The sequence below is a fragment of the Falco punctatus genome (genome assembly GCF_963210335.1).
Source record: "Falco punctatus genome assembly, chromosome: 2".
Lineage (NCBI taxonomy): Eukaryota > Metazoa > Chordata > Aves > Falconiformes > Falconidae > Falco > Falco punctatus.
In genome coordinates, this window is record NC_137581.1 from 75,007,232 (window position 1) to 75,030,448 (window position 23,217).

The window sequence follows — 23,217 nt, forward strand, 5'->3', positions numbered from 1 at the left end:
CGCGCCACCCGGCGGCAGTGCACCGGGGCGCGAGGGGTGTGGGGGGGGGTGTGTGTGTGGGGGTGTGTGTGGGTGTGGGTGGGGGTGTGGGGGTGTGGGGGTGTGTGTCTCTGTGTCTGTGTGTGTGTCTGTGTGTGTGTGTGTGTCTGTGTGTGTGTGTGTGTGTCTGTGTGTGTGTCTGTGTGTGTGTGTGTGCGCGCGAGGGGAGAGCCGCCGGGGCGGCCGGGGACGGCTGTGTGCGAGGGAGGGGAGAGCCGCCGCCGCTCCACAAACACCCCGGCGCCGCTGGCAGCGGGCCTGCGGGGAGAGCGGGAGCGCCCACGCCGCGCCCAGCCCCCTCATCTCCTCGGCGACCGGGGTCCGTCCCTCAGCCGGGGCTGGCACCTCTGCGCTGCGCAGCCAGGCCCGGACAGCCGCTCCCCTGCCTGCAGCAATCTTGGCTTCTGGCGTGGAGTGGGGAAGTCCTGTGGTGGTCTTCGCGGTATGTTTCATGTGGAGGGTTTTCTGGGATTCGGTTTCATCTAGCCTGGGGGCGTCCTCAGAAGTCAGTCGAGCCTCTAGCCGCTATGTTGACTAAAGGAAAAACCGCGAGTTTGCTGGGAGGTATCAAAAGATTGCTGACTTTTTATAAGACAGTGTCCCCAAATACAAGTGTGTTAAGGAGTAAGACCTCTTTTCAGCCTTCCTGCTGTATCAGAAGGGCCAGGCGACTTTGGGAGTCTGCCCCAGAGGATATGAAAGGCCTGACTGGACTCTGCAGCCTCCTGCTGCTGCACAGCAAGATCTCCCATAGAAAGCATCCCATTACTTTTGTGTTGTTGCACTGGAATTACTAGTAGGAAGGAAAACTGCAAATTTATAGCTCCTGTCTCAGTTTTTTTCTGATACAAAAAAATCCTGTCAGTTTGTTGATTGGCATATTCAATAATCACGCATCAAGGCTAGACTGCTGAACACATACAGGTTGAACCTGATACACGGAGAATTAAACTACCATATATATTAACTGCTATAAATACATAATCAAACAGCATAGGGTGTTGAGTGTGGTCAAGTGTGAGTATCTTGCGCTGGGATTTAAAGGAGATTCACAAAACCACATACTTACTTCTGCAGTGATGCTTGATGTACCACTGTGTGTAGTTTACATGCAGACAAAAAAAAAAACCAAACCAGCACCAACAGAACTAAAGACTCACAACATACGTGATTTGTGTTTTGTATACATTGCTCTGAAGAAACTCTGCAAGCTCCTAATGCGGTACTTTCATATGGCAAAGCAGTATAACACTGAAATTGGGAGAATCTATGGTTCTCTGTGTCTGCTGCAGGGGAGTTGAATAGATCACTGCAGTGTTGGTGCTGTGGATTTCTGCTGCACATGTACTTGAGAGGAAGACTTTTTTCCTGATTCCGGTAACATCTCTGCATGAGTTATTTGGGCACAGGGATAAAAAGTCTCTTATGTCAACCTTATACAGTGGCAAAAGTAACTGAAAGTGTAATTTGCAGTTAGAAAGCCCATGGAGTTATTAATGTCATGGTTTCTTCCCAACAGGCCAGAATACGTACATTCTCAGTTCCTGCTGCATGTGTGACTTTTGAACAGTAACAGTGGCCAACCACTGCTGTCACGGCGATGTGGAAGCACTGTGTTATTCAGCACGTATTTTACTAGAGGGCAGCAGAAGCTCGGTTAGTGATTTCACCGAGTATAATTTAGGTTTCATTTTCCCAGTTTAAAGAGAGAGTTGGTAACATTTAGAAATCAACATATTTGTGTGTGCCAGCTCTATTTTATTAATCTTTTTAACAACACTATCCTGTGCAGGATTAGTGACTAGCCAGTGTGTGAAGGCAAGGTTAGTGCTCCTGCACAGACAGTTGGAGCATGGGATTCCTGGGCAGACAATATGAATTATTTGCCTGTCTGTAATACATACCAGACATGTAATGTGCTCAGAACACCACCCTGCACCCCTGCACCCCCAGCCTCTGCCAACCCAGCTCCAGTGCCTAAGTGTTTTGTAACCTGTGATACAATCATGAGAGGTATCACTAGATGTAGAAGAATGGCTGCAGAAGCATGGCCTTAGAATCTCTGAAGATCTGCGCAATCCAGGCCTGGTATTAGAATAGGTCTGTAATCAGAATTGTACTGAAGTTGCTGTGATGGAGTTAACAAGAAAGGTGGCCTTGAGCTATTCTTGCATCCTGAGACCAAGTAATTATGTTGTGCCAGCAGGCCGTGGCTGTAACAAGATTGAGCTGCTGGGAAAGCTGGTGCAGGGCCAAGAAAGATAGGGACCGGTATGGGAAAATAGGGAGTAACAAACTACAAGGCTGAAGCACAGCAACACAATTAGCTACATGGATAGAATGCTTATTTTAGTCATGATAATTAGGGGTGTGAGAACCGCACGTGTTTAGAGACTACTAACCAGTTATATTTCTGCTTTACGAATATGCATGTGTATTGGTTCTATATAAGTAGTGTTAGAAACTAATAAAGTAGAGCAAGATGCGTAACTCATATTGAGCGTCTTCTTGACTCCGGCGAACCCTTCTTCCAACAACTAGAAGTATTTGTGATTTGGGGAGAAGGCTCATGGTTTGTTGCCAAGGTGCTGACAAAGGTGTTGTCTTCACAACATTTTTAATGTTTTATAGTAATGATTTAATAGTTCTCCGGTTGAGCCTTCAAACACCTGTGTGCTTAAATCTGTTAATTTGCAATTGCAAATAGACCCCATTAATTCAATAGTTACCGTGTTGTTCATGTCATTGGGAAAGCTCACAGTAATGGAAAGTGTGCATGTATGTAAGTATTCGGAAGAATCAAGTTTTGCTTCCTAGGAAAATGGCTCCATCATTGATTACAGTTATAGAAAAAGTCTTTATTTGAAGTTATTGAAGCAAATTCATTGGTTCCACAGAATCTTGACAGCCTTTCCCCTCAGCACACATATTTTATCCCGGTTTCATGCAATCCTTTGCTGTCAATGCAAGACTGTTAGGACTTGCTATTCCAAAGCCTTTATTGTACTATATGGATGGATCCTGGCCTTAATCATAACTCATAGAATGCAAATCCTACAGACATGGGCAAGGAGCTGACTTCAGGCTATATAAATAGTCTTGATGTATGTTTTTCAAGGGATGGCAATCTTCCTCCTGCAATACATCTGAAAATTATTTGCTACGTGTCTGCCAGAAGTCTCACCTCCCTTATCACATGACAGTCGTTGGATGGGACCTTTCTCCTTTCTTATAGAGGAGAACATGAGCAGAGCTTGCCATTATCAAAAAAGTTGAAGTCAAGTTCCCTGCATTTGGGGAAACTGCAGGAATTGGCACACCTGATGTGCAAGAGACAGACCTTTCCCTGGGAAAAACACCCTTGTGAGCATGCTGTCTCACTTGTTAGGTGGCCTCTTGCCCAATGCTTTCCCATGGTGTGTGCCATGGCTTGTCAGAGCACAGCTTCCTGGTCATCCCTCAAACACACCTTTGGTTGTGCGCTGAGGTGGGAGGCTGCTTGTGTAGCCCATCCCTGCTTTTGTAAGAGCCTGTGTCACCCAGCCCGGGCAGGGGGTTCCCAGCTCTGACGGAGTACCAGAGGGCAAGGACAACTCGGCACTCCCAGTCTGAGTGACTGCAATCACTTGCAGCCCTTGAACCTGACAGCAGTGGGCTGTATCTACTGGGCACAGCCAGTAGATGGAGGGAAGGGATTATTCCCCTTGTCCGGCACTTACTAAGTGACTGCATACGGAATACTGCATGCAGGTTTGGGCCCCCAGTGCAAGAAGGATATGGATCAACTGAAGTAGTCCAGTGGAGAGCCACCAAGATGGTCAGGGTCTGGCGCATGTGTCTGAGAAAAGTGTGAGGGAACGGCTTGCTTAGCCTGGAGAAGGGAAAGCTGGGGTTAATGGTTGGAAAAAAGTTTTCCCCCTGAGGACGGGCAGGCAGTGGCACAGGTTGTCCAGTGAGATTGTGCACGCTCTGTCCTTGAGGGGTTTGGGGACCAACTGTAGAAAACCCTGAGCTGCCTGGTCTGATCCCAGAGGTGGCCCTGCTTGGGGCAGGGGGTTGGACTGGAGACCTCCTGAGCTGCCATCTAACCCGACTGATTCTCCAGGAGGCTCAGGTTCTTCTACAACTGGAGGTAGATGATTATGTCTTTTTCTGTCTGAGGCACAGCCTTAAAACACAATTTATCTGCAGATTTATATTCTTAGCTTACAATATAGAAGAAGAATTTGTACTGAGGCTTTCAAAAACAGTTGTTTCGCATTTTCTTTGTTTTTTTAAGAAAGCATTTACTGAAGTAGTCTGATGAGCCTGTCTTACTTTAAACACCTCCCTGTAGAGTGCTATCACAGTCAGAACTGCCCATACTGTAACAGCTCCTCCTGGCCAAACCAGACAGACTTAAAGAAGTCCCATCTCTCTCTTAGCAGTTTGCCATGCCTCTGACTACTGAATGTGTTAAGTAACTCAGTAAATAAATGTTACAACATAGCTGTTGTTACCTGAGATTGAGAAAACATCAGAATACAGCAGGCTGGGAAAGTGCTCTGTGATACTAGAGATATTTTCCACGCTGTATGACTTCAGCAAAGAATATCCATTGAACAGTGAGGTATCCAGAAAAGAAATATATACAAGCATTTGCCTGTCTTTGCTGTGCACCACAAGTGAGTTTTCTTTTTCGTTATTGCTGCTGCTGTAGATGGTTACACTCTGCTCTGGAAATCGCCCCTTGATTTTGTTTACCCGGAGCTTTCGAAGTCCCCAGATGGCCAAGTATTCTGCTGGGAGAGGAGTGGTGCCACAGAAGGACAGCTTCAAATCCCACACCCTTGTGAAGTTGAGGAGCATCTCCAGCACAGAGGTGTCTGTGAACCAAATGGTCAGGTGGCTATTGTAGGTCGTTTTTTCCATGGTAGAAAGCAGCACTGTTTTGCAATTGCACATCAAGTTTGCCAAGCAGTAATCACAATCACGGATATCTGCTGAGCAGCTGCAGTTGCGAATTGTGTTTTCCTTGGTGAAAATTAGCGTATGGTTCTTCTGACTTCTCACAAAACTGCCAGTGATGTGTATGCCGAGGAAACCAGCCAAAATGAGAGCCAGCCAAAAGGAGAAAGCGGAGAAGGCTACTGGCTTCATTAGTACTGGTGCCAAGCTGCCAAGTGTCTCCTCCTTTTAGTCAGTGAATTATATCACTTGGCTTTACCTACCGAGGAAAAAAAAATTCTTTATTTTACTGAAGACCAGTCAACAGTTAATATTACTGTGCTTTTCCCACTCATTATCTGTCTCATCTATTCAGAACCACACTGCAGTTTTGCTGGTTGCCCTACATAGAGGGGAAGCACAGCTACACTGATTCAGAAAAATGAATTTTGACTCATGTTTAGGATTCTTCTTTCACCCCTCTTTTCCTCTAAATGATTTCATCTGCCTATGGGACAGCTTGGACACCCTCTTCCCTATCCAGGCAGCCTGCCCAGTGTGAAGGTAAGGGCAGGGCTCCTCCTGCTCATTTCTCCTTTCTGCTGTCTCTTTGTCCACTTCTCAAGAGACAGGGGTGACAAATGACCCTGTTCTCCATTTCACCAAGTGAGGCAGTCTGTAAGGAAGGATTGTGATAACCTTGCTTTTGAACCGTGTGAGAGATATACTGGACAAAGGGAAAGAAAGAAAGGGTGGTTAAGGGCAGAAGCAGTGCTAGATGTAGCACGTATCCTTCTGAACTGTGTGATATGCCAATAAAACCTGCTTTTGATCCATATGAAGCTATGCCTGCTCCAGCCTTAGCTTATAGTTTTGGGGACCAAGGACCATCTCTCACTGTCTCTGCACAACAACTAGTATAGGATAGACCCTGGCTTTGTTGGTTGCTCTGCCCCCCTTCATTTACCCTGGTATCTCCATGCATGCTTATGACAGTGGAGCAAATTTCCACCCCAGCCATGCTCCAGCTCAGGTGGTTTGGGAGCATATTTGGTGGGGACTCTTGGATTCTCAGCTATCAGCCCTTCGGTTTTCAGAGCAGGATCGGATCTTACCAGGAGCATCAGGGTTCTCCTGGTGCATTATTAGATGGTGCTATAAGCAACAATGCAGAATGTAATTTCTCAATGCAGATTATAAGATGCTGAAAAGTCTGTCTGATTTGACTAATTGTTTTGAAGCACCAAGAGGCATTAGAGCCAAACTTTGACCAGAGGTGGCAGGTCCTAGTGAAGGCAGTAGTAGGGCATGCACTGGGCAGAATTTGGTCCTTAGCGTGTGAAAAGATTGATCCATGTCCAGAATGCATGTCTCCAGCACCTCAGAAAACATGGCAATACACCTGCAGTTGTGGAGAAACATTCCAGGTAAACAGGAAAATAATATTTATAATAAAAACGCAAATTGGTTTTGTCTGTTATTCAGTCTTCCATCATTAGACAGTGGAATCTTCTGGTTTAAGCTTCAAGGAATGAGATCTTTAGCTTTTGATAGACAGTTGCATGAAAACATCTGTCCGTTGCATAACAGCAGTCAAAAAGTAATTAAATTGTTAAGATGTAGTAGAAAAACGATGGGAGAAGAAGACGCAGTGCTGTTGAGCTACTGCATAAATCAGTTGCTTGCTGACACTTGCCTGTTGTGTGCAGTTCAGATCCCACCATTTCAGAAAGGATACCACAGGACTAGAGTTCAGAGGAGAGCAACAAGAGTGATGAGATATGGAAGGGTTTCCCTTTAAGTAAGGTGGGACTGGGTAAGGTAGGACTCTAGGTGGGAAAAGAGGTTGTGGTTGAGACCTATAACAGCACAAGCAACATGGAGATGGTGGGTAAAGATCAGTTTTTCACTGCTTCTTCCAAGAACAAGATCAAGACATTTCAAATAAAACCAGCAGGGTCACAGCTGACTTGCTGATCCTTAGCAAAGCATGTTAGGGATGTGAAAAGTTTTCACAAAGTCAAGGCAGGACTGGGTAAGCTCCACAAAGAGAAGTCCATTGTGGTTATCATGCACACAGGCACTACACCTGGCTACAGAAGGCCCTGTGCTGAAAGTACTTGGAGGCAAAGAAAGCTATAGCAGTAAGTATCACCTGTTCTTGTCCTCTTGTCCACCTACTTGACATCTCCTCTATGCACCTTCTTACAGCTGCACATGGAGATGGCTGCTTGACTAGATGGATCTTTGGTCTGACAGATTATGGCCATTCCTATATAAGACCTATATAGTGTAAATGTATGCAAACTGACTCAAACGTGATTTAATTCTGTATGTACTCCCTGTATTTAGCATGTTGTTCTCTTAAATGAAGGATACAGTTATTTCAGTGCTTAAATAAAATCTTTAATCTGTGTTGTGGAACATACCAGAAATACCAGTCCAACTGTTAGCTAATGTTTAACCTCAAAGGTCAGACCCATCCAAGCTGTAGCTGTTATAATTACTGCTAGATTAATTTGATCTCCAGTATCTAAGCATCTAATCATGCATCACAGTGAAAAACTTATTACTAAATCTCCACACTATGCTTATTTTTTCAGCCCTTAACCATGACTAACTTGTGATAGAACAGAAATCTGTAATGTTACCGCTGTTTCACAGCTCAATGAAATTACTTGGATTTATCTGTTTTGGGGATAATATTTTCAAGAATAATTCCTAGACATAGATATGAGTTTGAACTAAGTAAAAAAGATTTTAATTGAAGTCTAAGCAGTGCTGCATTTCAAACTCCCACCTGCTTCAAAAGGGGTGATACTGCTTTTTCCACATAATGTGAGGACTTAATCATAAAACATTAGAATAAAATACTTTGATGCATCCTGATTAGTTTTAACTTTTGATACATTTTTGTATTTTTTTCGGTACCTGAAGAGCAGAGAACCTTTAGTTCTCTACTTTCCTGCAGTCAACCAAAGAAAATTCTCTTTCAAGTTTAGCTTAGCTGATAGCATTTGGGCTCCGTTTGTCAAGATCCAAACAGGTTCTAAATCTTGACATTCCAGCAAGTGTTATCTCCAAAAATACTTGCTATCCTCTTCTGCTCCCTGCAATGAAGAAACATTCCCATCACTTCAGTTTTCATTATTTAGTTTCTGTGTGGCTCTGTTGAATGATATGCAAGCAGTGAAGTATATGTGGCAGATTGTGTAAAGTGTCAAAGTCACCTGCAATGCACCTTTACTTAAGCTATCAGTTATCTACAGAAGAATGTGCATTACGTAGCTCTTAATCAAACTACTTTGCTGGCTGCACTGGTTAAGGCTTGGAAAAAGGTTGGCTTTAATTTTTAGGGGTGGGGGGAGCTGCCTTGCAAGGAAGAGGCAAGTTAAAGTATACATAAAACTTAACTGTAGCTTGATGACTCTGAGTTGAATCTTTTTTGAGTTATTACTGCTGTCAAGGCACTGTTAGAAGGAAGGGTGTCACAACTTAGCAAGAGGTTCTCTTCACTAAAAGTCTGGGGACAGGTCTTTAGCTTGTCCTCTCTACAGGTGGCTCAGAAGAGTCTGAGTTTCAGTAAGGAAGATAAGAATGTGAAGCAAAAGTCGCAGACATGGCAGCTCAGGGGCAGGACTTTGCCAGGGTAGAAAATGTGGGGAAAATAAAGAGGATCAAAGAAGAACATGGGTCTGAAAACCAGGGCCTGAATGTATGCACCTGCAGGGTGACGTCTTGTTGTTATGAAGCAAAATGAGGTGATCCGAGTTTAATCATGGAAAGGACTGAAACATAGAACTATTAATGTTTGGGTTTTTTAATTGGTGTGTTGATGTCATGGTGAGCTACACAAGGAATAAACACTTTGTCTTTCAGGAAGTACTTTTGAAGTTGCAAAAGCTAACTTTTTTTCAGTTATTTTTAAAAATCTTCCTCCTTTGAAGAGATTCCTTATATTTTGGATTGCATGTAATGCAAAGTTGCTTTCAGTAGGGCTCTTGGAGATGCACAAAGGCCTTTTGTTGTAATACTGCCATTAAGCTGAAAGAAAATTTGAGATGATTCTCTTGCCTGTTGTGGGTCTGCATTCTCCATCATCTCCAAATTTGCAAAAAACAATGGAGCGTCGTCAGAAAACTGGAGAATTTGGGATGTGGGATAAATCTTTCCACCATGCTGTCTCTGAGCATTACCCACTCCCCTTAATACAGATGATTATCTACTGAGTTCACTGAAATATTTTAATATATAAATTGTAGAAACCCAAAGAGTGCAACAGATCATGCTAAATATCAAGAATTTCTGTACAATTTTCTAGGGAAAATTGGTGGATATGCCTTCTTCTCTTCCCTAATTTTCAAATTAAGTTTAGCTAGACTTCCAATATCACCAGTACATATTTAGATACTAAGCAAGTCTCATCATATGCATTTAACATGCATGTCTTGAACTAGTTCTGCAGCCTTCTTCCTTGATTATGGCTAAGAGACAGCATTCCGGTTCTAAAACAGCTCAACAGACCTAGTCTATGTCTTTTCAACTACACTACCAACTTTGGCAAAAGGAGGGTTATCATACAGTTATGAATAAAACATCTTATGGCTTAAAACTTCTAAAATCTGTAGCTATTTAAAGATTCATCTGCCTGACAGTGGATTTTACAACTTGTTTCCATAAGCCATTTAACATTTCCTTGCATAGCATAGCAGGCATAGCAGTCCTGTAAAAATCATATAAGCATTTTTCAGCTTTCCAGTTCATACTATAAGATTGCTGAACTCAAGAAATGTGAGTGGTATGTCAGATCTGAACTTGGTAAATTATCTGAATGCTCTTCCCTCACAGATGGGTAACCTACTTGCTTTTATGTATCTATTCTGATGCAAAGAATAACTCCTTTATCTACAGAAGCTCAAGCTAGGAAGGGGCTGGTCTGCATTTTATTTCCATATAATTGTTCAATCAGCTATTTTTTTTATACAATCTTTTTTGTCCAGCCTTGTACCCTATGTTCATTAGTCCCTGAAAATGGCTGGAGTAATAAAAATGGTAACATATTTTCATACCAGAAGTAATTGAACTTGTTTATTAACCAGTTGCAGTGAACTGATTGATAAATACATTTTGATTAAAATACAGAATGGCTCTGTAGCCTAAACCAGGTATACACTATAGGAGTCTTGTGCTATTCCTGGAGGTTTACTTTGAACTTTCAAGTAAAAGAATCTAGAGCTCTACCAGGCTGCAAGGTGACCCCTAGCAGAAGTTATACCACTTTGGGTTCATTTCTTTGTCCAATGCAGCAAAGCAATAATTTGTACAAACAGATGGTGGTTTATTCTAACAACATGATTTCTTCATGGTGGTATTATTTCTAACATCCCAAACAACCATGTCTCAAATGAGGCATAGGTGGGATATAATAACATGCCCTTCACGCAGCTGCAGATACTTTTTCTAAATTGGTCTCACACAGTCAGCTAACAATTACACAGTGTTTTGAAATTATGCACCGTGATTGCAACATTTCCTTTTATCAGTTACTGGTCAGTTTTTGTTAGAGCTGCAACCATCAACAAATGCACCCCCTGCATAGGTAAATTGGAAGTAAAGCCTACTTGCCTTCCCTTTCCATCTTCACATAGTCCAGTTTTGGAAAAACAATTAGAAGTAGAAAAGACGAGAAACAAGTAAAACTAGTAGATAGATAGCTGCTGAGTCATATCCCACCACCACCACCTTGCTGCCCTGAGTCACCATGTGGTAAGCATTTAGTGTTTGAGAACGAAGTGAAACATTAAATCAGTGTATGAGAATAACTCAGTGCCTTGAATAGAAATTAGACTGTATTGCTGCAGAGATCTTTTATTAAGTCTGGGTAAGCAGTGACCCAACTTTGCTGAGCGGTGGTGGAGTACCACTAACCCCATGGGAAACACTGATGGTTGATCCAGTTCTCCTCCAAACAGCTGACAGTGTTTCCCCAGTGGTTACCTGCCAATTACAGCATTAAAACACCTCAGAAGGGTTTTGAGGTGTGGATTTTATTTTCTATTAATTGAAGAGGCATGTCAGTTCAGGTATCAGAAAGCAAAGATTCAGCGATTACAGGACAAATATTGATAGAAACTCTGCCACTGCAAGAGCTTTCTGGGAAATGGGGAGGTGGAAGTGGGATATGTTCAAGATCAAGAGATTCTTAATTGGCCTGAAGATGTTAATCATGAAGAAGGCTTTGGTGACTGCTGTCATCTTCTTGATTTTCATCTGGCATTTAAGCTCCCTGAAGTCCAAAGCTACCATCCAGTTTTCCTTGTAGACACCTTTAGAAAATTCTTCCTTGACATTGAGGGGAAGCTCTTGCATCAACCCAAGATGGAGGACTCTTTGTTATCACCAGATCTGTTTAGCTGAATACTTGGAGAGCAGGAAGGAAAGGTCAGCTCTAAGTGCCAAGAGCAACTCTGTAACAACTACATAGATCTATAGTAAAGCATGTCTAGGAGTACCTGAACACAGTACCTAAACCCTAGGGCGCAGGCTCAGCAAGCGCAGGTAGATAAGGAGGAAACCACAGCAGCCTGTATGGTGGAAGGAGGAGGTAGTTGTGGGCGAAGGAGGCAGCTGTAGAGAGAAGAAGGGGGAAAGGTGGTGATAAGGGGCTGGGTGGAGGAGAGGCAAGTGCAGCCCAGAGATGGGATGGGGGAATGAAGAAGAAGAAAGGAGGAAGAAGCCTTCCTCAGCAAATCAGCAAGCATTTTAATAGGGCAGAACATACAGAAAGAGCACAAAACTGAGGACCTGGGGCAGGTTTTTTTGCTAACTTCACAAGCATGTCTTGACAGAAAGTAAAAGAAAAGGAACAACATTTCTCTAGGAGAGCCGCTCATTCTGCTTCTGCTTTGGCTCCTGATTTGTGTGGTTTATATACAATCCAATATTTGTTCAGCAACTAGTTCTTCCTTCCACTGAAAAACTGGAGAAAAACTAGATGCCAGCAGCTGTCTCGGGGTCCCTCCAGCCTGCAGTGCTGGTCTGGGGAGGGGTACAGCAGCCACTGCTTTGGAGCTGGGATCTGTGTGGTAGGGAGGGGAGAAGCTGCATTTGCTGCTTAGCAGCAAGCAAAAATCCTAATCATTTTAGGGAAATTTTACTTGCTTACAGTAGCAACAATCTGCTTCTTAAGAAACAATTTTGAGTGATCTAAATCTAGCAAATCATTTGTTCATTTTTGTCCTCAGTGGGGGGCCTTTCCAGTGAAAATCAGACTAGACACAGATACCAGCAGAAAATTATTCCTGTTTGACTGCTTCAGCCATGCATGCTGTTAGATGTATATGCTCTTTCCAACATTGAAACCCCTGATGTATTACATGTTACCCCAAAAGTTTTCTAGCACAAGATTCCATCCCCACTCCTTTTTCTTTGCAGGTTTTGATACCTAAAGGAGATTTTCAATGCTTATTTAGTAATAGTGTAATTTAAGGTTTCTGAATTTGCTTTGATCATTCCACTAATTTTTTTTTTTTTTTTTTTTTTTTTTTTTTTTGCTAATTGCAGATCTGTGTATTAAGGAAACTGCAAAAAAGCAATAAAAAGCCTTTGGCTGTTGTGTGAGAATGCTACTGTCTCAAGGAAAGTTAATCCTATTCAATGGAAGTCTCAAGCCTATACAATTAATTTCTTCACAGGGTGCTTTCTTCCATTCTCTATTCAGAAAAAAACCTAATTAAAACCCCTCATTGATCACTTGTGTTAACATGTGCCTATGTGAAAGTGCTGTATTAAGCAAAGAGGAGCTTAAATCCATATAATCTTGTGCAGCTTGAGTAATGTACACAGGATGAATACCAAACCCACCCAATTTAGATCAAAATAGCATGAAAGGCTGGACAATGCCAAAAGCATTTAGAAGAACTACAAAGATTGCCTCTTTCTTTTCCTGTTTGCATGCAGGTATGGGAGGGAAGTGTAAGAAAATACATCGCTTTTCGGAGCGAAGGTGGCAGCCAGGTGGTAGGTGCAGCAGCTGGGCTGATCTCACCGGGCCGAAGCATTACTCACCAGCCATGCAGAAACCTCAAAAGGGAGGCAGGGGAAGAGGAGCGCAGACAAGCTCCCCTTATGCGAAGGCACAAAACACGCACCAGGCTTGCGTACTCCTCTGTGTACTCTTTTGGTGATATTTAATACTGGTCTAACCTGTAAAATGTTTGTTGAAAAAGGGGTTTTTAAGGACTCCACAGGGCTACTGTTGGGTGGCTGTGCTGTGTTCGCATCCTGACTAACTGGAAGCTTTTGAAGAGCAATTTCTTTGGCATTTGAAAGAGTAAATGGAACTCTTCTTCCCTCTCCCTCCTCCCCCCACCCCCTCAGAGATAATGCTAACAATTTGCTTGAAATCCTATGGGATCTTCTGGAAAAAAACTTTTATTGTTAAATTGTAACTAAAAGTAGTGGTATCTCTGGTTTGCAGAGAGGTATGCACATGACAAAGGGTGAGGTTAGTTTTTAACATCCACTGAACTAAACAAGTGTTAAAATACAGTATTACAGGAAAACGTAAAGGGTTATATAAAATGCAAAGAGTCAGTCACTTTATAAGTCTAGTTTGAGTCTTCACTGCAGAGTAGCTACATTATCTGACCAGAAAGCCCTAGAGAGGCTCAAGCCTTGAGGGAAGCAAAATGCTGGATATGACCATTCTACTCTGTGGGAGTTTTAGGAGTTCCCTAAGTGGGGTGATGGCAGAGAGGGAGGTATTTTGCTTTCCACCTCTCTGTTTAAACATTTACCATACTTACTTAGTTACTTCATAGCTAAATGTAGGAAAGTAACTTTGTGTTAAAAGCTCATGTTCTACAGACTTCCAGGCTGCAGTGATGCGTGCTTGTTGTCAGTAACTTGAAAATTGTATTTACATTTACTTGTGCAGCAAAAGCATGGACTGCGGTCATTAGGCTGAGCAGCCAGTGCTGTAGCAGTGGTGCTGTCAAGTATAGCGAAATAAATTCCTCCCCAGCAATGATAAAAATGCAAAATAAAACAGTCAATTCTGTTGCATTGAACTTGAACAACACAGAGACCCTTGAAAATGTTCTTGTGTGGGTATTTTGCTATTCAGGTATACACAGAGTCTGGGACAGACAATACATCTAAAAACGCCTCTGCAAAGTGGTCTAGCCATCCCATCCCATGTGAAGCTGCTGTCCATTACAGAGGCAGACGTTGCAGTGGGGAAGGTTGTGACATGTTACTGCAGGGAGGCAGATTAATAGGAGAAAACTCAAGGGAAGGGAGGAAGTCTTGTCCTGCCAAAGAATTGGGAGTGGTGATACCTTCCTTTTTCCCCCGGATGAAGGTCACCCTTGGCAGGTCACAGCCTGGTTATTCCCAGCTCTCAGAAAGCAGAAAGGATGCATGTGTAAGGCCTTCATTTTCACGCCTGGCTTCACACATGCGGTCTGTGCTTTTCCTAATAAAGAGCAGGGGACTGAGATGAGTGGCAGAGTTTGCTTTGCCAGAAGAGACCTGGACTTACACTCCTTACACTCTGAAAAGATCTTACCTCTACTCTGAATTATAATTGGTGCTTTTCAATAACTTCCTCATTTACTTCTTGAACAATCTAACCTTTTGCCTTCCAGTAGGCTAATTTTATTTATTTTGGTAGAAGAGAAGCTTTAGCAAATACAATTTCCTTTAGTACCGGTGCTGACTCTGAATGCACCAAACGTTACAATGTTGGGGGATTTGTTCTTCCTGTGATTTAAAGTCTGCGTATTCAGAAACCCAAGTGTATGCACATGCATAAAGCATGAAATTATATGCTCACAAACGCACAAGTCCATCACATTTTCATGTAAGTCCTTTTGTAATTGTTAGGTGTGAGCAATCAAATCCCTGTTTATTCATCTGACCTCAGAAAGGGACACCTTCTGGGAAATCAGGTGCCCCAAGGGTGGGTGGTCAGCGCTGCCTGAAAACCAGAGTTATCAGTACAAGCTGAGCACTTGAACACTGAGGTACTAAAATTGATTTTAAAACCACTTTTAAAAATTCACATTTTATTATGTCAAGCCAACTGCTCCCTGGAGTGCACTTTAAAGCACTAAAAGTGCACTTTTAATACTGAGTGAACTTTAAAGAAGAAAGTTTGACTGCAGCTTTTTCTTATTACTCCCCTTCCTAACCCGACCTGGACAAACGTTCAAGGTAAGCATTACGCTATATTAAAGATTTGCCAAGCCCAAACCATAATGCTTACTTCATGAATGAAAATGGTATAAAAAGCATACTGTAACACTTCATTTTCTATTGTTGAAATCCTAAATTAAGGAAAAAAAGCGAAAGGAGAAAGCTGCGTGACAGAAAGCTGTTATGGAAATGTTGATGGTCACTAAGCGGCTGGAGACTGAAACCCTGGGGTGGGGCCTCCAGGTTCGAGGTGTCTTGGCTCCTGTTCACTCACTTGGATAGCGAATTCACTCACTTGGATAGTGAATGCCGTCATTGCCATTGAGACTCCATAGCTTTATAGAGGCAGTATATTTACCTTGCTTTGTCCTTACTGTATCACTGGCTTTATACAGAAATCAAATGGCAGAATAAAACACGGGTCTAAAACACAACTAAATTAAATGGCAAAATAAAACACAGATCCTAGCTGCTCCTTCCCTGATCCTCTTCTTGCAGTGCTCTTCTCAAGGCAATTTTAACTGATTAAAATGTCTCAACTCCTGTCAGCTGGGGTAATTCCCACCAACACTTCTGTCACCTTTAAAGATTTGCCTAAAGAAATATTTGCAAAATGGAGCAAAATCATTTCCACCATTCTTTGTGGTTATTATTCATGGAGCTATTAATTATTACCGAAGACATACAGATACAGCGTATAAACAATTGCAACATATGAAAGGCAAACTTTGCAGAATCTGTTACTTTAACTGTGATTACAAAACAACAAATCCAAAAATAAATACCTGCCAGCAACAGAGCTGCTGGCAAGGGAATAATCCTGCTGGAAGAGAAACGGCCTCATTCATAAAAACACAAGCTATTAAACATTCCTCTGCTATTTACACACACACGCACCTCTTTTTAGAGCTGAAACAAAGGCAGCAACTTACTCTTTCTCTGGATGCCGGTGGATGGGTTTGTCACCGCTTGGACGAGCTTGCAGCGGCAGGGATGCTCAGCTGCAGCTGGGAGCAGGGTCAGCCCGCAGGGCAGGCGGCGGTGCCTCTTCTCCCACTCGCTGCTGCTCTTTTATGTTTTCGCAGGCCAGCAACCCATGCCGTGTTCCCCTGACAACTGGGAGAGCAGTCCAAGGTCTACCCCTATCATTAACGCCTCCACAGCAGGATCCGTACCTGCCTTTACCATTTCTGCTCCCAAGCTGTCGGGCTTGCTTGAGGAGGGGAGCTGGGGTGTAGTCGAGCAGTGCGAGCTGGTGACCCGTGTTCGCAGGGGTATGGCAGCCTGGTGGGCAGGGAGGGAGACGGACCTCCCGTGGGCTGTGCTCCTCTCCCAGCACCATGCTGGCCTTCCACATGGGGAGCCCTGTGACTGACCTCATGGGACATATTCTGCTCTGCCCACTTTCCGGGGAGTTTGTGTGTAGGTTTAAAGCAGGAAACCCCCATGTCCAGTTTGAAAGCCTGCTCACCCAACTGGAAGGAGTATCTGGAAATTTTCAGTCACAACCTAGCAGAGGCACAATGTGGCTCTCAACCATGGCTCAAATGCTGTGGATGCTTCTCCATGATCCAGCATGGAAAACAACATCTTTGTGACATGTTTTACAAACTGTTACCATGGGGGAAGTACCTGCTGAAAGCTAGAATCAATACAACTAGCTTGGTACTAACTAGCCTGAATAACTGGTGGGATTCTTTGTAAGGACATGCCAGTCATAAGCAACTTCACAAGGAAATGCAGTAGGAGTATCTTAAAAAAAAAAAAAAAAAAAAAAAAAAAGAGGCAACATGCTGCAGAACAAAGGTACTCTGGCAGGGCACCTGTGGGGAACGACAAGTAAGGATTGCTGTGATTCAAATGACAAGATATTTGCTGCTTTTTTAAAAACAGTGCCTGTCCTTTGCATGCCCAAGAGCCTGTAGAGGAATTATAGAGGAATGAAGGCAGGTTAATTAACGTTGATAATATAGAGCTGTGGGCTGGCTTCAGCGGTGGTGGGTTGGCTGATGTGGATAATGTGCAGCTGTGGCTGGTTCCTGCTAAGTAGCTAAATAGCTCTAAGGACCCTATGAAGAGGAGCTCCAGATGAAGAGAGAGCTGGAAGAAGCAGAGGGAGGAGAGAGAGCATCCTGGGTGTAGGAGGGACAGGAGGGGGGGTTGGATGAGGAGAGGCTGGCTGGAAGAGGAGCCTGGAGAAGAAAGAATATGGGCACAGCAAAGGCAAGAAGCAGGGTGGACTGGCCTAGAGAGGATGAAGGAACAGCATGAACAGTAGGTGAACCTTTGAAACCTTATGTGAGACTAGTGGTGGTGCTGAGGCATGAGGGGGCTGGTGTGGGGTGGTAAAAGCCTTGCTGCAGTCTGGTAGTTTTGTTAGTGCTGTGACAAGAGCCCTCTGGGAACTGCAGATGCTGTTACCCCAGTAAAGGCATTTGGCCGAAGCCAGGAATTAGTGTCACTTAGGCCCAATTCAGAGAACACTTTGGGCGTTTTATGGTCACTGAAACCAATAGAAACTGGACACTAACATGCTGCTGTGATTCAAGCCCTACCTCCTCATTTATGAGGTGCATATGTAAAAGAAAAAATCCAGCCAATTATACTATGGATGTTCCAGGCAAGTTGCCTGATCTGTGATTGTAGTTTTATTGTTGGTTTTTTCTTTTTTTTATTTTTTTTAATTTTTTTTTTCCGCTGAAAGAGCTGGTGTGTGAGAGGCTTCAGTCCCCTCTCACCCTCATTCAGAAATGAAGGAGCAGTATTTTGCTCTCCATCAGAAGTCCATTCAGATGCTTGAATTCCCAAGATCTCCATTCAGCTCCTGAAGGAGAGGTGCTCTGGGGAACCCTGTTTTTGCAATAAATGCATGGGCTGTGCATCAGGCAAATTTGAGGAGCGTATAGGATCCGTTCACTAGAGTTCTTATTCGTTGTTAGTCTTACACAATAAGAAACACTTTGCCTTACTTGTATCGTGTGTGAGGTAGTGGCAAACTTGACTCTGTATACACTTGTCAGAAAGTCTGTTGTATTTTGGGATAAACTAAACCCATTTTGCCCTTCTTGGATGCATCTAATAGGGGAAGACCTTCATTCCCTCTTTGTTTCAAACCATCCTTAGGTTTGCTTTCCTTTAGGACTAACACCAAGTGCCTTTAATTCTGGCAATTTCAGTCTTCCTTTGGGTCTATTGGGTGTTGTCAAGTAATTTAAGAAAGGGTCTGGCTGGCAGCCAGCTCAATAGCCCAGCTACGGAAACAGCACGAACCTGGGTTTGACACCTGTATACAGGTGAACTCCAAGGACCTGTTACCAATAGGTGTGGAGGCATTACTGCTCAGGAGGGTGCTGTCAGGCAGGCAGTTTCACAGAATCCCAGAGTCACTCAGCTGGAAGGGCCCCCACGAGATCTCTGGTCCAACCTCTTGCCCAGAGCAGAGCCTGCTCTGGCATCAGACCAGGCACCTCAGGACTGTCTCCAGTTAGGTCTTGAAAACCTCCAAGGATGGAACCTGCACAACCGCTCTGGGGACCCTGTTCCAGTGTTTGAGAATTCTTTTCCCTTGTATCAAGTTGGATCCTCCTGTATTTGCCACTGTCTCTTGTTCTCCCATTGTGCACCTCAGTAATAAGCCTATCTCTATCTTTTTGACAACTTCCTGATAGATATGGGGAGGTGGCTACTAGGTCCCCTCTACTGGGTCTGGCTGAGCCCCACAGCAGCCCTCACGGTGCTCTGCTTTATATTGGTGGCTAGAAAGGTGGGGATAACACACAATGTTTTGGCTACTGCTGAGCAGTGCTTGCACAGTATCAAGGCTGTCTCTCCAACATTACCCTTCCACCCATAGGCTGGGGGTGGACAAGATCTTGGGAGAGGCACAGCCAGGACAGCTGACCCAAACTGACTGAAGGGATATTCCAAACCATATGACATCTGCTCAGATATAAAAGCGAAGAGGAAGTGGGGGCATTTGTTATTTAAGACATTTGTCTTCCAGTGCAACCACTACACATATTGAAGCCCTTTTTCCTGGGAAGTGGCCAAACATCACCTGCTGATAGGAAGTAGACAATAACATCTTTTTTTTTTCCTTTACTTCTGCATGTCGTTCTTTGCTATTTATTAAACTGGCTTCATCTTGTCCCATGAGGTTTTTTTCAACTTATTTTCAACCCCCACCTTCATTCTGCTGAGGACAGGAGTGACAGAGCAGCTTAGCGGTTCCCTGGCATTCAGCTAAGGTCTACCCACCACAGTCCTTTCTGGCACCCAACGTGGTGCACGAGACAATGGCAGTTTTATATTAAGTGTGCTATATACCTATAGTAGTTTTCAAGTGGAAAGCTCCTGTGTGGGACACGGAGTTTGTTGGCCAAACTGCTTATCTCTATTTTGCTGTGCTTGGGGACACATTAACAGAAATAATGGCTATGTGCTTCACCCTGGCACTGATGCCTTGATGTGCTGGGGGAGCTATTTTGTGGGGAGGATGAAGGAACTTGGGAATGTGCTAGTACAAACAATAACTATGTGCTTTGCCCTGGCCTTGATGGCTTTGCTGTGCTGGGGGAGCTATCTTGTGGAGATGAAGGAATGCATCTCCCTTTCCCTGCCTGGGACTGATGTGGATCGTTTTGTTATGCAGGTTCCAGAGGCTCCACCCTTATGAGAGCTGTTTGATACTATTAATTAATACTGTTGGCATATTACGGGTTTTGTGGAATTTGGTCTCATCCTGGTGTAAGAGAAGAAAACTTTTGGGTGAGGCAATACTGAAATGTGCCCTGAGGTGGATGGTCCCAGGGTTGCAGGGTGTGTGGAAGCATTGGGCAGATTTCTAGGACAGTTATCACCTCCCATAACCTGGAACTTTACACCTGAACAGGTAAGCAACCCTGGCACACTGATGTGCCGGCTGATAGACGGGTGCCTTGCCTACTGCAATTAAAACCAACAGCTTCTAGCACTGTACTGGGGCTCAGCCTGTGCCTATCGAGCCACAGTTCAGTATTCTGAGGACTATGGTTGAGGCAGGGACCCAAACTGCATCTGATGACGTTGTGGTTGAGACAGGGACACAACCAACAACTAGAGTAATTGCCCCAGTAGTGAAAAAGAAACAGTGGACAAGAAGAACAACTGGTCCATATCATCAATTAGTAAGGGAGGGAGAAGAAGAGGAAAGTTTTGATCAAGAGGCCGGTCCTTCAACAAAGAAATTGGGGGAAGGAATGTTTGTACTAGCATGTTCCCAAGGTCCTTCATCCTCCCCACAAAATAGCTCCCCCAGCACAGCAAAGCACGTAGCCATTGCTTCTACCGACATGTTCCCAAGCTTAGCGAAACAGGGATGGAGTGGCATGGTGGGCACATGGTGTCCAGCCAAGGTCAGGCCACCATATGCCCCCTCCCACCTTCTTTTCTCAAGGCTGAACAAACCCCATTCCCTCTGCCCTTCGTCACAGGACAACTGCTCCAGCCTTGACCATCCCGGTGGCCCTTTCCTGACCTTGCTCAAGTTTATTGATGTCTGTCCTGTACAGTGAATCCCAAAACTACAAGCATTACTCCAGACGCAGTGTAGCAAGTGCCAAGTGATCAGGGAAGATCACTTCCCCTGGTCTGCTGGCTGTGCTCCTGTTCAAACAGCCCAGGGAGCCGATGGTCCTCTCTGCTGCTGGGGCAGGCTGCTGGCCCGTGCTCAGCTTGCCATCAGCCCAGACCTCCAGGGCCTTTTCTGGAGAGCTGTTCCCAGCCGGTCAGTCCCCAGCCCTTACCACTGCAAGAGGTTTTTCCTTCCCAGGTGCAGGATATGGTAACTGTTGAATTTCTTGAGGTTCCTGTCAGCCCTTCCTGCAGCCTGCTGAGGTCCCTCTGAGTGACAGCCTTACCCTTGAGCATATCGAGTCATCCCCCCAGCTTGGTTGGTTTGATGTTGAACTGTTCACCCCAGTCTTCGAGCTCAGCACAGTGTTTACCTCAAGTTGCTGTACAGCTTCGGGTCTGGCAATGTTAATTGTCAAACCCAAGGGTTGGATGACATGCTGAAACAAACTGCTGGTAGCTTCAGGTCTGTGCTAAAAATGCTGTGAGTTTTTACGAAGTGAGATTTCAGTTCCTGGCTATAGGTACACAGGGGAGGCAGCTTTCAAAGTCAGTGGTTTCCCTCAAGAGACCCTTTTCCCGAGCTGCTTATCTAGCAGGGGCAGAGGGAGGTGGAGGGATGGTGTCTGCCAGATAGCTCAGTGCAAGGTGCACGGCTGCCATCCTGTGGCACACAGCTGGCCCGTGGGCTGCCCAGGGCTCCAACATCTGTTAGTACCAATTATTAATTACCTGAATTGGAGTAACATCTTCTGAGCCCAGCTAACATCATACTGCTATTTATACAAGCTGCTGTGCAAACTGAGGGGAGGCCCCTGCCCTGAAGTGTCCAGAAAGAAACAGCGACCCAGGAGCAGAGCTCCTGAAGTCATGCAGTGGATGGGGGGGAAACTGGGGGGGTCTGCCATTTCAGTCACAGCACCTTCTCCTCATGTGCGCCTAGGGTCTAAATCTTGTCGTCAAGCCTTTCCTGTGCACACAAGAGAAAAGTCTCACTATTCCAACTAAGTCTCCGAACTATGTAAAAACTAAAAAAAAAAAAACCCAACCCAAAAACTGGTCAAGAGTTTGTCTCAGTTGTACCTTCCTGCTCCAAAGACAACTGCCCACATTGCTCTAGCTGTGGGTGGGTTAGCTGACTGTCCTGAACACATTAAAATTAATCACAGAAACCCAGAAAGGCAGACCTTGAAGAAATATGAAAACCTTGTACGCTCCATTCCCTAAGCTGTAAAGCAACTTCAGGTCATCTTTTTAAAATCTCCACTGAAAGACATTCCAATGCTTTCTGTTTAACTTCAGAATTTAATCAAACTTAGCATTAGCAAGTTTTTCTGAGTGTAACGCCTACAAATAAATTGGTTTTTCCCCTTACTCTCAGTGGACCACATATTTTAAAAATAAATTTTAAAATGGTCATTTTGAGGGGTCACCTTGTGCTCCTAAGCCAAGTTTCTAGACTTGACTTTTCCTAGATGATGGCTGAAATCCAGCCCAAGCTTTAGCCTTCCTTCAGACTTTTCCCTCTGACTCCCTGCATCTAGTAGGGTCACTGCAGCAAAGCACACCCTCTTTTCTACCTGTGGGTAGCTTTCTGCTCAGCCAAGGAGCTATCATAAGCAACCATCTATCCCTGTAGTACCACTGTCCATTAGACAGCAATTTCTTCTTCTCTTAATTGCTAAGTTAATTCCCCAAGGACCAGATTCTGCAATATGCCAGACACTCCCATCCGTGTTATTTCAGCTCTCACAGCGCTGCAGGATCAGACGCTAAACCTCTAACGGGTTCAGATCCAGGCTGAGGGATGGATATCAGCCTTGTCTGGGTTCAGCTCTGTTTTATGGACTCATGAGTGAGCCAAACGGCTTCTGTTCAGCAGTGAACCTGCTTCTGTCTGGCATCTTTCAGTATGTCACTACAGAGAACAGTAACATGTTTCCATCTGTGTGCAAAGTGGACTGCTACAAAAGCACTTGCTTAAGATGCCTGATACCTTTTACCATTTGTCTTTGAAGAAAAAGAAATACACCTGTTATCTATTTTGGGTATGTGCATATGTGTGCATATAGATAGCTTCTTGAAACTAATCCAAGTTTCAGCATTCTTCCAGGGAGAATGTGAAGGCTTGAGGTAGGGGTGCTTCCCCCCCTTATCCTGTGCGTTCTTCTGCAAATGTGAAGAGAAATCCTGTAATGCATCAGAAATGCTACAGCCTTAGGTCAATAAAAATAAGCAGCAATTCTGCAAAAGGCTAAGTAGCAGAGAGGTTTTATGGAACAGAGCATACATCCCTTAGTATGGAATAGTGTAATGTCCCATATGCTGACACAGAGTAATAATAAACACTTATGTTATATACATATCACAGCAGTATTAAAACCTTGTGAACTAATTGATGATTGATAAATCGATGCTTGCTTCTGAGTTGACTAGGGTTAA

At 44.1% G+C, this 23,217-nt stretch overlaps 1 protein-coding gene across 1 annotated transcript; it reads right to left on the reverse strand.

The window, feature by feature from the left end:
* Nucleotides 1-120: 120 nt before the first annotated feature.
* EPCIP (exosomal polycystin 1 interacting protein) lies at nt 121-12,917 on the reverse strand. The gene has a single exon (XM_080376066.1). It carries the CDS (start codon nt 5,176-5,178, stop codon nt 4,504-4,506), a length of 675 nt encoding a protein of 224 aa, XP_080232192.1. The 5' UTR covers nt 5,179-12,917; the 3' UTR covers nt 121-4,503.
* Nucleotides 12,918-23,217: the final 10,300 nt, after the last annotated feature.

Excerpts from the sequence above, each read along its gene's own strand:
- EPCIP (XM_080376066.1), bottom strand. The coding sequence starts at position 5,178 with ATGAAGCCAGTAGCCTTCTCCGCTTTCTCCTTTTGGCTGGCTCTCATT.